The sequence below is a fragment of the Capsicum annuum genome, chromosome 1, assembly GCF_002878395.1.
Source record: "Capsicum annuum cultivar UCD-10X-F1 chromosome 1, UCD10Xv1.1, whole genome shotgun sequence".
In the NCBI taxonomy this organism is placed as follows: Eukaryota; Viridiplantae; Streptophyta; class Magnoliopsida; order Solanales; family Solanaceae; genus Capsicum; species Capsicum annuum.
This window is the reverse complement of record NC_061111.1, coordinates 89496298-89513280: the sequence shown is the minus strand read 5'-3', so window position 1 is coordinate 89513280 and position 16983 is coordinate 89496298. Positions and strand designations below refer to the sequence as shown.

Sequence of the window (16983 nt, the reverse complement as noted above, 5' to 3'; positions counted from 1 at the left end):
CTTCACTCCTTTTATAAGAGATATATTTAAGTACACATAGTCACCAATCTCGAACTCGAGATCCTTTCTTGCGTACATCTGCGTATGATTTCTGCTAGCTCTGAGCTGTCTTAAGCCTTTCCTTGATCAACTAGACCTTCTATAAGGTATCAAACACCAAGTAAAGCCCTACCACTGCGGCCTCATCTACTTCAAACCAACCAATGGGAGATCTACACCTCCTCCATAAAGCATCTAAAATGGAGCCATCTAAATACTGGAGTGATGACTATTGTTATAGGCAAATTCAATCAAAGGCAAGTGGTCATCCCAACTACCTTTAAAGTCTATCGTACATGTTTGCATCATATCTTCTAAGGTTTGAATGGTCCTTTCTTCTTGACCATCTGTCTGAGGATGAAAGGTTGTATTGAGATGAACTCAGGTACCAAGACCCTTTTGGAATGCTTTCCAGATATGAGAGGTAAACTAGATATCTCTATCTGAGATAATGGACAATGGAAAACCATGCAATCTGACCAACTCCCTAATATAGAGTCTGGCATAATCCTCAGCTGAATAGGAGGTATAAACTGGAAGGAAATGAGCTGATTTTGTCATCCTATCTACAATAACCCAAACTAAATCATACTGACGATGAGTACGAGGCAAGCCCATCACGAATTCCATGTTCACTTCTTCCTATTTCCAGGTGGAAATACTGAACTCATGCATGGACCCACTAGGCTTCTGATGCTCAATCTTAACCTGCTGATATGTTGAGCACTTAGCCACAAACTCTGCAATGTCTATTTTCATCCTACTCCATTAATAGATCTCCCACAAATTATGGTACATCTTTGTGGCCCCTGGATGAATAGAGTAATACACACCATGCACCTCTGTGAGAATTTGCTGCCTTAAGTCGTCTACACCTGGCACATAGAGATGATCTCGATAATGCAAAACACCATCTCTCCCTTAGGAAAAAACGTCTACCTTCTGATTTCTGACTGATTTCTTTAACTGGACTAGACTGGGATCCCTATCCTACTTTTTTTCACTTCAAAAACTAAGGATGATTCTGAGCTACTCCATACTCATACACTACCGTTTACTGAATAGACTAAGTGATAACTAGTTGGGCTAGCTGATAAACTTCCTGGGATAACTTCTTCTTACTGTTCTTAACATGGGCAACACTACCTATAGATATTCTGCTTAGAGTGTCAGCCGCTACATTGGCCTTGCCCAGATGATACAGAACACTCATGTTATTATTTTTCAATAAATCCAACCACCTTCTCTGACGAAGGTTGAGGTCTTTCTAAAAGAACACATACTGCAGGCTCTTATGATTAGTGAACACATCAACCTGCACACCATATAAGAAATGCCTCTAAATCTTTAAGGTAAAAACTACTGTTGTTAACTCAAGATCGTGAGTAGGATAGTTCTTCTCACGGGGCTTAAGCTTTCTAGAGGTATAGGCTATGACCTTACCTCTCTGCATCAAAACACAACCCAATCTGACTGTGGAAGCGTTATAGTACACAACAAAACTGTCGGAACCATCTGGTAGGGTCAACACTGGAGTTGTGGTGAGTTGAGTCTTAAAATTCTGAAAACTCTTCTTACAAGAATCTGACCACTGGAACTTGACTTTCTTTTGAGTCAATCTAGACATAGGGTATACAATAGATAAAAATCCCTCAACAAACCATCAGTAATAGCCAGCCAAACCCAACAAACTCCTAATATCTAATGGAAAGATGGGCCTGGGCTAGTTTCTCACTGCTTTGGTCTTTTGGGGATCAACTTTAATGCCATCACTAGAAATTATATGGCCAAGGAATGCTACTGACCTTAGCCAAATTTGTACTTACTAAATTTGGTGAATAATTGATGGTTCATGAGATTCTGCACTACTATTTTAAGATGGTTTGCATGATCGTGTTCACTACGGGAGTAAACAAGAATGTCATCTATGAAGACTATGACAAACATGTCCAAGTACTACTTGAACACACGGTTCATCAAGTCCATGAAGGCTGTTGGGGCATTGGTAAGACCAACGGACATGACTAAGAAGTCAAAGTATCCATACGGAGTTCAAAAAGTTGTTTATAGGATGTCACTTTCCCTGACTCTGAGATGATGATAGTCTGATCTGAGGTATACCTTAGAGAAATAACTAGCACCCTAAAGTTGGTCAAACAAGTCATTGATTCTGGGGAGTAGATACTTGTTTTTTATCGTAACTTTGTTTAACTGATGGTAATCTATGCACATTTTGAGGGAATTATCTTTCTTACGCATGAATAAACTGGTGCGCCCCACGGGGACACACTAGGTCTGATGAATCCCTTATCTAAGAGATCCTTTAACTGCTCCTTTAATTCTTTGAGTTCTACTGAAGCCATTCTATATGGCGGGATAGATATGGGATGAGTATTTGGGAGAAGGTCAATTTCAAAATCAATTTTCCTTTTGGGAGGAACTCTAGGAAGTTCTTCGGGAAACACATCTGGGAATTCATATGCTACTGATACTGATTCAAGAGTAAGGGTTTCTGAACTAGAGTCCTAGAATCAAACGAGACATTAGACACATCCCTTAGATATAATCTTTCTAGCTCGAAGTTATGAAATAAGTTGACCCCTAAGTTCTAAAGTACTACCCTTCCACTCTAGGACAGGTTTATTTGGAAATTGAAACTGGACAAATTCTACTTCTACAGCCGACTGAGGTATAGTAGGAATGAATCCAATCCATACCAAGAATGACATCAAAATTAGTCATCTCTAATTCGACTAAATCTGCTGAAGTGATTTTTTGAGATACCATAACTGGACAGTTCTTGTATATTCGCCGGGCTATGATAGATTTATCCACTAGGGTAAAGACTGAGAAAGGCTCTGCCAGAATTTCAGGACTAACTCCGAAATCAACTGCTATATATGGAGTAACAAAAGACAAATAAAGTCCTGGACCTAGCAAAGTGTAAACATGCAAATGGAAAACTTGTAACATACCAGTGACCACATCAAGAGAACTTTCCTGATCCTGTCGGGATTAAATATCATAAAGTCGATTTGGGCATTGCTTATTGGTGGCACTGGAAGAGGCACCCTGCTGATTCGGGCAATCAGACTGCTCTGCGAACCAACCTGAGGACACTGTCTGACCCTGTGGCCTGGCTTGCCATATTCAAAATATACATTATTGCCAGCTCTGTAGATACCCTGGTGGTTTCTATCGTACTTCTGGTAAAGGGGATTAGTTCAGACACTGCTAATACTGCCCTGGGGTTTAGGGCCTGATGCCCTATCTCGTTTGCCATCTATAAATTTTGGCACTGGAGCACTGGCTGAGGAAGGAGCTGGAACTAAGAACGATTCCCACCCTCTGACTTAGGCTGAGCGAAATTGAAACTACCTATTCTCACTCTTTCTCTTTATTCTTGGCCTCCTCTATCTGTTAAGCATGAACCATGAGCCTGACTATGTCCATCTCCTTAATAAGCATTGTGGTCCTACACTTCTTGACCACGCTACTAGACACTCCTAACACAAAATTACTCATCTTCTCTCTGCTATCTGCTATAATATTTGGGGCATATCTAGCTAACTGAGTAAACTTGAGAGAATACTCCTGCACTGTCATATTGCCCTGCTTCAGGTTTATAAAATCCAAAACCTTTGCTTCCCTCAACTCTAACGGGAAGAACCTATCTATAAAAGCAACTGCAAAGTCCTTTTATTCTATGGGTCTTGCATTTGCGACCCTTTTTCCCTTCCACTATTTCAATCATGAGTAAGCCACATCCTGTAACTGATATGCAGCCAACTCAGTTTTCTTAATATCAGTCACCCCCATGATATCGGTAACCTTCTACACCTGATCAAGAAACTCTCGAGGGTCCTCATCTGACTTAGACCCAGTAAACATGAAGGGTTTATTCGGGTGAAGTCCCAAATCCTGGTAGCAGCAGTATCGGCCACTGAGTTGGCCGAAACCATAGCTGGACATTTATTCTGGGCTGTCACAGAATGAGTTAGGGTGGTGAAGGCTGCTTTGAACTCTGCGTGGGAAACATGTTCGCCCAAAGGATCTGGATGGACAGGCTGAGGTTCTGGATGATCTCCTGCTCCTCTTCCCTGACTCCTCTTTGAAGGCATATTCTATAAATAGAAGAGAGGATAGGATTAGAAAGCGAGTATAACTGGAGCTCATGCTCACTCGCACGACATGAATACTGAGAAAAGTGAGACTTTTCCTAAAATATCTCGTAGCCTCTTGTCCATAAGTGTGGCGCGTAATACAACCATGCGCAATACTTTACTAGATGCAGCTTTCAGAATTTCTAAGACTTTGTTGAACCTTAGGATCTGATACCAAGTTTGTAACACCCTGAGTCTGTACCCCGGATGCTACACAATGCTCATAATCTTGAAGGACCACAAGCTAACCTATGACTGGTACCTACTGCAATAACTGAGTAATAAATACTGTAATTATGCATAAATAGGCAAAAACATATGCTATAAGGTTCAAATCTGTAAATAATCTGAATGCGACATCAAAATATAAAAACTAAATATAAGTACTAAAAAACTGAACAACTATCTGAAAATACTCTAGTATGAAAAAGCCTCTAACTTTCTGAACTGTGGAGTTGATGGGACAAGCCCCCAACTAACTCTATCTACTGAAATAAAACTAAAGTATTGTAAATAATAAGCATGTCCTCAAACTTTGAGGACTCACCACTACTCTGAAAACTAAAAATCTGAACTGCTAAGGGTACTATGGAGCCCGTGCATCTGAACCGATAATATAAGACATCATAGCACAAAGAAAAGCACGCGTCAGTACTTTGAATGTACTGGTATGCTCAGAGAGGTAGGCTGATATGTATGGGTTCATATGCATGCACAATTATAACTGAATAAAATGAGTATGACTGAATAAGAGTACATGCATGAATATATAGACTGTAACTGATACTGTGCTAATACTGAATACTGATGCAGAATACTAATAACCAATATCTGTATTTACGAATACTGTATTATTGATTATCTAAATGACTGAATTTGATAGTTTTGAATACTATAGAACTATATTGAGTTCTGTACTGAGCTGAGTGACTACGTCTGATAGTCCTAAATCTGTAGAACTAAACTGAGTTCTATTTTGAGACTGAGACTAGAAATAAACTATGGGAGGTAATTATCTAACTGATATGCCCCTTCTTTAACTGATTTGGGGTCTAACCTGTAATCCAAGTTGAAAGGACATCAATACCGTGCCACGGGTAAGGACAAGCTGTGACCTAACTTTCTCTAATATGAAGCTCTTCCGTCAACCCTCACTGGCAGGATAACTCAGATGAGAAGTATCAACCCTCATAATATTTGGCAGGAGGATACCTCAACCTACACTGGCTACATAGTTCTATAATGTAGGGATTACTACTAAGGATCAAACCCTCTGCTGACAGGAATGTCCCCATCCCTGGATTAACTCGGTGCTAAATTGTACTCCTAACTGAATAGACAATGAACTGATTTCTAGTCTGTACTAGGATAGACTAAACGGTTACTGAGATTACGGCTTAGATGAACTAAACTGAGTTTGCTGAGTTTCGTTGACTGATGGAATACTACTGAATTCTGTTAGTTGACTGAGTTTATTGAGGTCTAAACTGGATACTGAATTAGACTGGACTAGTATGGATTTTACTGAGTTTTCCTGAGTTCTGTAACTGACTGAGAGTTCTACTGATCGGGTCGTAACTGATACTGTTCTATGACTGACCATGGCTCTAGGTAATCAGCTAAAAATTTAGATACAACTACCCCCAGGACTCGATAACATAAATTAAGAGACATGGCATAACATAAAACGTGTAAACTATGAACTTGATCATCATTCATTCGTGGGGGCATTTTGACAAACACTTGCATGATATAACTTGCACATAAGCTAACTTTACATGATTTCATTCTCTTAATAGATATATAAAATCATGAATTAGTAACTTAATCCAAATAGTAATCATGGATATACTTTAATTCTAATCATTGAAATCATAAAATTAATTACTTGAAGTTCAAAAGAGATTCTTGGACTCCAAGGGTGGAAGGAACCCTTGGATGAACACTTCATATACTGTTGTTGAATAATTTCTAAAAGCTTATGGTTGAATCTTGAGTTCTTGATTTGAAATTGGATCTTCTAGGGTTTTGTTCTTGAGCAAATTTTAGAAAGAATGACTATATTTTCTCTATAAGGAGTTTAATTTCATATTTTGGGGGATGAGAGTCTAGGAAAAAAGACCTAAATAACCCCAAGAATGCGGTATTTTAATGAATAAAAATTATGTTACCAACGCGCAGGTCGACACAGCGCATCGATGGCATCGACGCGATAGCCAACATGCCGTGCCATATTGCATCGATTCACTGGAATTAGACGTTGGTAGCTGGGGAAAATAATAATCAATGCGATAGTCGATGCGACGCGCTAAGATCACATTGATTCACTGTTTTGGAATTTCAAAGAAGCTTCAAACGAAGTCCAAAAAATTCAAAACTTGTACGGAAACACCTACGGACATTCCTAATCATGAATCAACCTAACCATCAACATTTAATGGATGTAAAGTTTGCAAAATTAGATTGACAACCTTTGTAGGTTAAAATGACACTAAGTTTGAGTACTTAGCTAAAAGATTCCAAGTTTGGGGCCCCTTGACAAGCCTAAAGGACGGAATTAAGCTTAGGATTTTGTGGGGTCTTACAATATCAGGCATGTAAAGGACATTTGAAATTATTTTTGTACCTGAAATTGTTTTGATTGCAACATTCCCTTTTCCTTCTGCAGGAATATAGTCACCATTCCCAATTCTGATTTTCTTATTTTCCAAAGGCAAAAACTCTTTTAAAAAAGTTTTGTCATATGTCATGTGGTTTGTACAACCACTATCAATCATCCAAAAATTAAATTTCTTGGTTAAAGAATATGTTGACACAAATAAGTGATCTTCCTCTTCTTCTTTGGTCACTTGGGCATCTGCTTCATATTTTTTAGATTTATTTTTACAAATCACGACTTCATGGCAAAGTTGATTACAAATCTTGTGTTGTGTATCTGGTCTCTTCCAACATTTAAATAGAGAATGATCTATTTTGCCACAGTGCCGGCAAGGTGGGTAATTTTTTCTTGAATTACTACCCTTGCTTTGAGTCTTGTGGTTGGATGCCAAAGCTCCTTCAACCATACCATCCTGCCTCATAAGCCTCATTTTCTCTTGCGTTTGCAATGTATTTAACAATTCTGCCAAGGTAATCTTGGACAGGTCTATTGTGTTTTTCAAGGTAGTTATTGATACTTTGTATCTTTCAGGCACTATGACACGAATTTTTTCAATAATTCTTGAATCTTTAAATTTTGTGCCAAGCAATCTTGGCTTGTTAACAATGCCAAGAAGATGGTTTGAGTACTCTTTGACGGTCTTAGATTCCTTCATCTTTTGCAATTCAAATTCCCTGATTAGATTCAACACCTTCATGCCTCGTATTCTTTCATCTCCTGTATATTCTTCATTTAGATAATCCTAAATTTCTTTTGTTGATTTAAAGGCCATAATTCTTGTGAAAATTGTTGGAGAAATACTAGCAAACAAAGTCGCTTTTGCTTTTGATTTTTTAATTTTCTTTTCCATTTGGCTTTTGATCTAGGCCAACGTGGGATTATCGGACAGCGAAATAACATCATAATTCTCCTCCACTTTTTCCCAAAGATCTAAAGCCTCAAGATAAGTCTCCATTCTTACTACTCAAAGTTGGTAATTCTCACCATCAAAGACAAGAGGAGCTGTTTGGGAAAAGTTGTTTTCAGAATTCATCTCCAACAGATCCCTCAAGAAACTGGCTCTTGATACCAACTGTTGGTTTTTTTAGCTTTAAAATTAGAGAAATAACAGAGAAAGAGTTTGAGAGAAATAAAATATTGCAATAGTATTGTCAAAGAAAATTATTTTATTAATAACTCAAAATATATATTTGTAGCTAATTCCTATTGAAATAATAAAGGGTTCTGTTCAAATAATAAAGGGACAAGTAATTACTAAGTCACATAGGACTCTAATAATTAAAAACTACTAAAAATAGTTATTCCTACTTTATTTCTGAGACATATTTTCAACAGAAATATAGTTCTTACAAGAATGTTGAGTTTTCCATCAAATCTCAAGGAAACCTTTTCCATGAGTTGTACTCTCTGCTCTCTAGAAGATAAATCACAAACACATCCATCTACTTGAAGGTCTTTGGCAGACCACTGTTGTAAACATTCATTGAGCTTAGTTTCTTCCCTTGAACATGTGTACACTTTTGCACCAAGTTCAACAAGCTCCTCCACAATTGCATGCCTACAAAAAAGAAAAAAAAAAGCCATGCACATGTATCTGATTCTTCTTATCCATATCAATTCTAAATTGGTTATTCAACGCTGTGTATTTAACATGTTACGTTGTATCTAGTAAAGAAACTTGACTTATTTATCTTAACTGATCTGATAATATAAAAAATTGTACGTATGTAAAAGTTAAACTCAGAAAGGTTCACCCAATTTCATAAGTGCCGCCTGTGACAAGATCTACCAAACCATTGAGTGACCATCTGGATCCTCCAAGCTTTGTCATTGTGTAGTTTGTTTTGGATAATTTATTATTCGTGAAATTTTATTGTAGTATATATAGTTGTTTTCATAAAAAAAAAGATACTATGTATGGCATGTGTTTGTATTTAACATCTTTGTACATAGCTCTAGTGTATTGAATGAATTGAACTTGCATTCCAAAGTGACAATCAGTTTGTTCTTTGAATCTCAAATTTGACGAGTTGGATTGTTTATCAATATTTGCTCTTGTACCTTTGTACTTTTTAAAAAAAAAATCGTGAAATCTCCAGTGGCTAGTGTTGTCCTTGTCATCTAATCATATCCTTAAGCCTATATATGTGAAGCTTATCATCATGGTTGCTGACAGGCGGCAACGACAAGATGTTTGCCTTAAAATCTTGTGATATTCGAGAGTTTCTTCTCTAACCCTAGTTAAAAATGTTGGTTGTTGGTTGGTGTAGGCAGTAAAAATTCGTCCAGTGGATCAGATTTATCGTCTTAACGTATGTTAGATATACTTAGATTCTATTGGTATATGCTTTCCAGGAGATCATTTCCATCCATCTATGGCCTCTTGTTGTTTTATGCCTGTTATTTTCATTATCCTGCCTCTTCATCTACATTAAAGTACGCATTTTTTAAAATAAAGTATTAATGGAGCAGCTACCAGGTGTAGTTACTCAGTAGTCAGTAGGAGTATTGGTTTTGTATACAAGCTTTATTAATCACTTTAGCACTTTATGGATTGAAACACTCTCTTTGGGTATGGTATTGTATGTTTAGCACAATTATCCAAAAGTTTAACAGAGAATCTTCATTTTTGTGCTCTATTGGTACTTTGCTTGACTCCTGAGCCGGGGTCTATCGGTTATTCAAAAGTCAAGCTGCTTGAATTCTTGGATTATTAAAAGTTAGCTTATTGTTTTACAAATATAAGCGAGAAGCAACAGGAATGTAGTAAACCGAGCTAAGTTGATGATGCTTCATCACATGGATAGCAAGCCTATTCGAGATATTATTTATGAAAATGTATTATCATAAAGTTATTTTTCTAAAAAAATATTTATGAGATGTTATCTGACATGTTTGTCTTTGATGTTGGGTGGGGTGGGGGGAGATGGCAATTCATTAGATGTGGCGATTATTTTCTATGAGTCTCGAAAGAAGGATAGCAAAATTGTTGAACCTGAAGCAATTGAAAAACATGTGTGTTTGGTAAATTGAATATGCATATTAAATACTTGAAATTTTATGGAATACTGATAGAAAATATTTTTTTTATATATTTTGTAGGCTCAAATAGAAGTGAAGGGACATCTTTAGCAAGCATAGAGATTGTTGAAAAGTGTTGTGGACCTCAAAATTGTAGTCATGTATTATGCTTTGGGGGTGGAGTAAAGGCGAAAAACTTAAAAGGTGGCACTTCCTTCAAGGCTGAATTATTATCCATGCTACGTTCGAGGAAAACAAATTCTTGAATGATCGTTTGTCTACCTTAGAAGATGAGATGAAAGAAATAAAGAAAATGAGAGAATTCTTCACTGCTCAACAACCACAAGTCAGGGCTACAACATCGCCCATTTCAATTAAATGATTACTGCCTTATTCTCTCCAAGTTAGTAACCATATACTTTCACTCCTATCTATATCTTTATTGTATTGGTTTGAAAAATTTTAAATGCATGAACTATAGCAAGTGTTCGACTAGGACAACTCTGTGCAGAATTTTAAAGTTAATAGCTACTCTAGTTGTGCAGAATACATAAGAGTTGCTACAACAAGTTGATCATGCTACAACTTGAATACATATCTGATCATGTGTAGAATCTCATTTGCAGAATACATAGAACACATGCCTGATCATTTGCTACATGTATTCTGCACGATTTGTTACAACTTGACAATAGCTAGCTTGGGTCAAAGTTTGTATCAGACTACTTGACAAATAGGTGTAGCTATTGTCTGATCATGTGCAGAATCTCTATTTGTTTTTGTTTTGCTACACCTACTAATGAGACTCTTAATCATGTTTTTTTATGGTGAAATTGCTATAAAGGTTTTGAAATATTTTGGAGGCCTGTTAGGAATTACACACCAACTTTGTTCATACATAAGAATCATGAGAACCTGTAGGAACCTGAGAGACTAAAACAATGTGCATAAATGCATCCTTCAGATTGCTCTTCTTTGTATCAATTAGGAGATACGAAAAATTACATTATTTGTATATAAAAGTTAATATATTAATCTAAGACATGTTGTTTTAACCAAACTATGTATAATGATAGGAATCTGTTTAACATAACTCATTCTTAATTCAATTATGAATTATACGTTGAAAAGGAAATAATATGCTTGTAACTTGTTATAACATCCTTAGGCAATGTATTTAACTTGTTAATCTTGAAAGAACAGGCAAGCTAGAAGCTAAATCTTTACTCTCTAGCTGTTTCATGCTTTTTTCTTCCTAGAAATTAAAAGAAGAGGCCTAGCTTCTTTTTATCTATTTATTAGACGTGTATATATTTGATGGAAAATATTTGTATATAGTTAAGTTTTTAAAGATGGATAAAACTGAAGATATAGGTGGTGATATTAAGTTTGCTCATAAAAAAGTGAATTGTGTAAAAGATGTGAAGTTGCATTTTAATATTATTATTAAATATTATTATTTTGCATGATTTTTTGGAAGTTTGGCAGATAGTGGAAATTTTAATTGTTGTCATTATGTAAACCTTTTTGGTCAACTTCTTTGTCAATTGCATGCAAAAATTATCAATTCAATTGCTAATTACTCTTGAAAGAATTAATGGTACGTTGCATGGCTGATTATTCATCTTCCTAACTCCCATTTTATTAGTGGTTTAAGAGCCATTTATCACTTGGTTAGTAATGGTAGAATGAAGAGTTAAGTTTCTTGTAATCACCATTCTTTATTCCTCCATTATTCTATTTTTTAAGTGGTGTAACTCTAGTAACTTATGAAACCCCTAAGCCATTGATCTTCCTTCTTTACTACCTCTATTCATTCTTATATTCATTGCATGAAAGACTTCCTCTCCTATAAATAGAGGTGATCTTGCATGATTTTGCAATACACACACAAGATAATAGAGAGTTCACAAAAAAGTTAGTAAAAAAGAGAGTTTGCTAGTTGAAGGGAGGTATTCTTTTAGTGGAGCTTTGAACTCAACTCTTGTCCAGAGTTCTTGAGTTATTGTGAGAAGGTTGTTGTATCCTGGAGGGGACAAGTTAAGAAGATTACTGCTAGACCGGTGAAATATTTGTTGCAGTGGGCTTGAATCTCCTTAAAGAGAGCGAGATATCCGTGCCTCAGCCGAAGAAGAAGATAGTCTTTTTATTTTCTTCACTTGTAATTTTCAGTTGTATTTTTATTATAATTTCACCATCAATTTTAAGGAGATTCAACGGCAACAACTGAAAAATCCGCGGAGATGGGAGATCTAAAGTATTTTTCTACTTAAGTCTTCTCAACGTTTCTTATGTGTTAACCGAGAAGAACCCAAACAAAGTAGATAACTCTTCCATGATCGACAATGAATTTATCTCTCTTCAAGAGAAAGTTGAAAAATATGTTGGTGACTCCTATAAGTGTCGGTATTTTTTACTTAATTGCCTATCTGATAATTTTTATGATTATTACGATAGAACTTACTCTAGTGCAAAGAAAATTTAGAAAGCATTGCAGAGTAAATATGACACTGAGGAGGCGGGAGCGAAAAAATATGCGGCTAGCACATTTTTCATTTTCAAATTATGGACAACAAATCAGTGGTAGACCAAGCTCAAGATTTCATAATGATTGTTGGCGAGCTCAGGTCTGAAGAAGTCAAAATTGGAGATAACCTTATTATTTGTGGCATAATAGATAAACTTCCACCTTCGTGGAAGGAATTTCAAAAATTTATGTACCACAAGCAGAAGAAAACTTCTATTGAGAATTTGATAATGAGAATCCGCATGGAAGAAGCAAGGGTCCAAGATGCACTTTTGCAAACAGAAGAGAATAACATCACACAGAAGGTAAATTTAACTTCTTCAAATAATGCTACACCTAAAACTAACAAAAATGCTACTTTGAAGCCTAAGAATAAAAAATTCAAGAAAAATGATGGTAGACATCTCAAGAACAATAATGGTGGAAACAACCAAGCAAAAGATCAACATGTACAGCAAAAAGGAACGTGCTTTGTATGTGGCAAGAGTGTGCATATTGCTCGATTTTGCAGATTTTGAAAACGTGATTCTAAACCTCAGGCAAACATTACCGAAGAACCATTTGTGGTGGTGATAACAGACATAAACATGGTGGATAATGTTGATGGATGGTGGACTAACTCTGGTATAAACCATCATGTCTGTTATGACAAAGACTGGTTTTAAAAATATACTAATTTTGAGGAGCCCAAAACCCTCATGCTTGGAGATTCACATACCACTCAAGTGCTTGGAATGGGAGATGTCGAGTTGAATTTCATTTCTAAAAGGGTATTAATCTTAAAAGATGTACTTTATACTCCTTCCATGAGAAAAAATTTAATGTCTAGTTTTCTTCTTAATAAAGCAGGCTTCAAACAGATTATTGAATCTGATCAGTATGTAATTGTAAAAATAATATTTTTGTGGGAAAGGGGTATGCATGTGATGGTATGTTCAAGTTAAATTTTGAAATGAATAAAACATTTACTTCTGTTTATATGCTTTCTTCTACTAATTTTTGGCATACTCGTTTGTGTCATATAAATGATCATTATGTGGGAATCATGAATAGTTTAGGATTAATTCCAGTGATCAAAAAGAACTTTGAAAAATGTGAGGCTTGTAATAAAGCCAAAATTACAAAAACGCCTCATTTTCAAGTTAAAAGAAAAATTGAATTATTAGAATTAGTTCATATTGATATTTGTAAACTTGGTGGAATTTTAACTCGTGGAGGAAATAGATATTTTATCACCTTCATTGATGATTTTCTAAGTTTACATATGTTTACTTAATGAAAATAAAAGTAATGAATTTGAGAATTTTAAAACTTTTTTCTAGGAAGTTGAAAATCAGTTTAATAGAAAAATAAAAAAAATAAGAAGTGATAGAGACCGTGAATATGAGTCACATAAATTCAATTCTTTTGTTAGATCATTGGGTATAATTCATGAAACTCCTCCTCCTTATTCTCCTGCATCTAACGGTTTAGCGGAAAGGAAGAATAGAACTTTGGTTGAGTTAACTAATGCCATGTTAATTGAGTCTTGTGCACCTTTAAGCTTTTGGGGTGAAGCTCTTTTGACTGCTTGTTATGTGTTGAATCCTGTGCCTTATAAAAAGTCCAAACTAACATCTTTTGAGTTGTGAAAAGGTCATAAGCCAAATTTGGAATATCTAAGAGTTTGGGGTTGCTTAGCCTATGTAAGGCTAATGGATCCTAAAATCTCTAAGTTGGTTAAAAAAGTTACTACTTGTGTTTTTCTTTGTTATGCTTCAAATAGTACGGCCTATAGATTTTTTAATCTTGAAGACAATGTGATAATAGAATCATGTGATGCTATTTTTCATGAAAATAAATTCCCTTTTGATTCTAAAAATAGTGGGGGTCTAAGGACTAAAAAAAATATTTTGTCACTGCCTAGTTCTTCTACTTCTACTTTAAAAAATAAAAAAAATGATGATTTTGAGTTAAGAGAAGTAAACGAGCTAGAGTAGAAAAAGATTTTGGTCCTGATCATTATGCTTTTAACATTGGAGATGACTCGATCACTTTAAAAGATGCTTTGTCTTCACATGATGCTATTTTCTGGAAAGAGGCTGTAAATGATGAAATGGAATCTCTAATTTCCAATAAAACTTGGAAGCTAGTTGATTTACCACCGGGTTGTAAAATAATTGAATGTAAATGGGTCTTACGTAAAAAGTTAAAACCAGATGAATCTGTTGATAAATATAAAGCTAGGCTAGTGGCTAAAGGTTTTAAACAACTAGAAGGCGTAGAATTTTTGGATACTATTTCTCCGGTAACTAGAATTACATCCATTACACTTTTAGTTGCTATTGCGGCAATCTTTGATTTACAAATACATCAAATGGATGTAAAAATTGCTTTTTTAAATGGAAACCTAAATGAAGAGATTTACATGGAACAACCCAAGTGTTTTTTTAGGCTGGCCAAGAAAGTAAAGTGTGTAAACTTAATAAATCCCTATATGGCTTGAAACAGGCACCAAAGCAATGGCATGAAAAGTTTGATTCCTGCATGATTGATAATGGCTTTAAAACAAATGAGTGTGATAAGTGCATATATCATAAGTCTTGGAATAATTCACATGTTATGTTGATGATTTATTGATCTTTGGCTCTAACATGAATATTATTGATGAAACTAAAAATATTCTTAGAAGCCATTTTGATATGAAAGATCCTGGTGAGGCAAATTTTATTCTAGGAATAAAAATAACTAGAACAAGTGATGGAATTTTCCTTGACCAATCACATTATGTTGAGAAAATGTTAAAAAAAAATAGAATTTCCTTGATTTCAAGCATGTTGTAACTCCATTTGATTCTAGTGTTCACTTGTTTCATGTTGAAAGCGAAAATGATGTAATAAGTCAAAAGGAATATGCTAGCATAGTTGGAAGTTTGATCTATGTAACTGATTGCACTAGGACTGATATTGCATATATAGTAGGAGTACTTAGCAGGTTTACTAGCAAGCCAGGTAATGAACATTGACATGCTATAACTAGAGTAATGAGATATTTAATTGGAACAAAAAATTATGTTTTGTTCTATAAAAAATATCCTGCTGTACTTAAAGGCTTTTGTGATGCGGATTGGAATACTTTATCAGGTGATTCCTTAGCTACTCCTAGTTATATTTTTACTTTGGGTGGTGGTGCTACTTGTTGGAAGTCTAAAAAGCAAACTATTATTTCTAACTCTACCATGGAAGTTGAACTAATTGTTTTAGCTTCAGCTAGTGAGGAAGCGAATTGGTTAAGAGATTTATTATTTCAAATATCTTATCTTGAAAAACCAATTCCTCATATTTTAATTCATTGTGATAGCACCGCTACAATTGGTAGAGTTTAAAACCGTTATTACAATGGTAATCCAGACCTATACGGAGAAAACACAGTAATGTGAGATTATATTTGACAAATGGTACCATTAATATTGATCATGTCAAATCTTGTGATAATCTTGCAGATCCGTTGACTAAGGCCTTAGTAAGAGAAAAGGTCTGGAGCACATCGAGGGGGATGGTATTGAAGCCTATTGAATCTTGAGTCATATGTGAGGAAATCCAAACTTGAGACTAGAGATTCTATAACCAGGTTCAACGGGAAAAACGAATCACATGATGACTTGTTGTGAAAAAATGCACTATCTTTTTTATCCCTCCCTATGGTGTGAGTGCATTTGCCTGTAATGATTGTGAGGTTGAGTTTATAAAACTCTTAATGAAAATTTATAGCTCTTATGAGTGGGGTGCTAAATTACAGGAGCACTCTCGATGGATTTCACCTATGTGAGTGTGGAGGTAGGCCGCTTCCTATGAGAATTAGGCTCGTTCTCAAAAAACACTCATGAAATCAGGATAGCATAAGGCCGTAACGTACTGGCTATAAAGCTCATATCAATACCTTGACTATTATGTGTAAGCAGTAACTTTTTTATTTTTCTTAAGCAGTCATAGTTCAAGTCTAAGACCACTACGACTCTGCAGTAAAAATTATTGTTTTACTAAGTGGGGGTTCAATGCAGAGCACACCTTCATTATGCATGATAGTCTTCCTTCAACTAGTGGACTCTCTTATAAATATGAAAATGAGTGGGGGATTGAAGTTGCATTTTAATATTATTATTAAATATTATTATTTTGCATGATTTTTTTGGAAGTTTGCAGATAGTGGGAATTTTAATTGTTGTCATTATGTAACCTTTTTGGTGAGCTTCTTTGTCAATTTCATACAACAATTATCAATTCAATTGTTAATTACTCTTGAAAGAATTAATGGTACGTTGCATGGTTGATTATTCATCTTCCTAACTCCCATTTTATTTGTGGTTTAAGAACTATTAATCACTTGGTTAGTAATGGTAGAATGAAGACATAATTTTCTTGTAACCACCACTCTTTATTCCTCCATTATTCTATTCTTTAAGTGGTGTAACTCTAGTAACTTATGAAACCCCTAAGCCATTGATCTTCCCTCTTTACTACCCCTAATCAGTCTTATATTCATTGCATGGAAGACTTCCTTTCCTATAAATAGAGGTGGTCTTGCATGGTTTTGTA

At 35.4% G+C, this 16983-nt stretch overlaps 1 protein-coding gene across 1 annotated transcript; it reads right to left on the bottom strand.

Annotated features, from left to right (window-relative positions):
• Positions 1-7825: 7825 nt before the first annotated feature.
• LOC107856911 (senescence-associated protein 13-like) lies at positions 7826-8692 on the bottom strand. The gene is made up of 3 exons (XM_047411284.1): positions 8616-8692; positions 8212-8419; positions 7826-7933 (listed from the first exon to the last, which is right to left on the bottom strand). The coding sequence occupies exons 1-3, from the start codon at positions 8690-8692 to the stop codon at positions 7826-7828; spliced, it is 393 nt and encodes a 130-aa protein (XP_047267240.1).
• Between the last annotated feature and the right edge of the window lie 8291 nt (positions 8693-16983).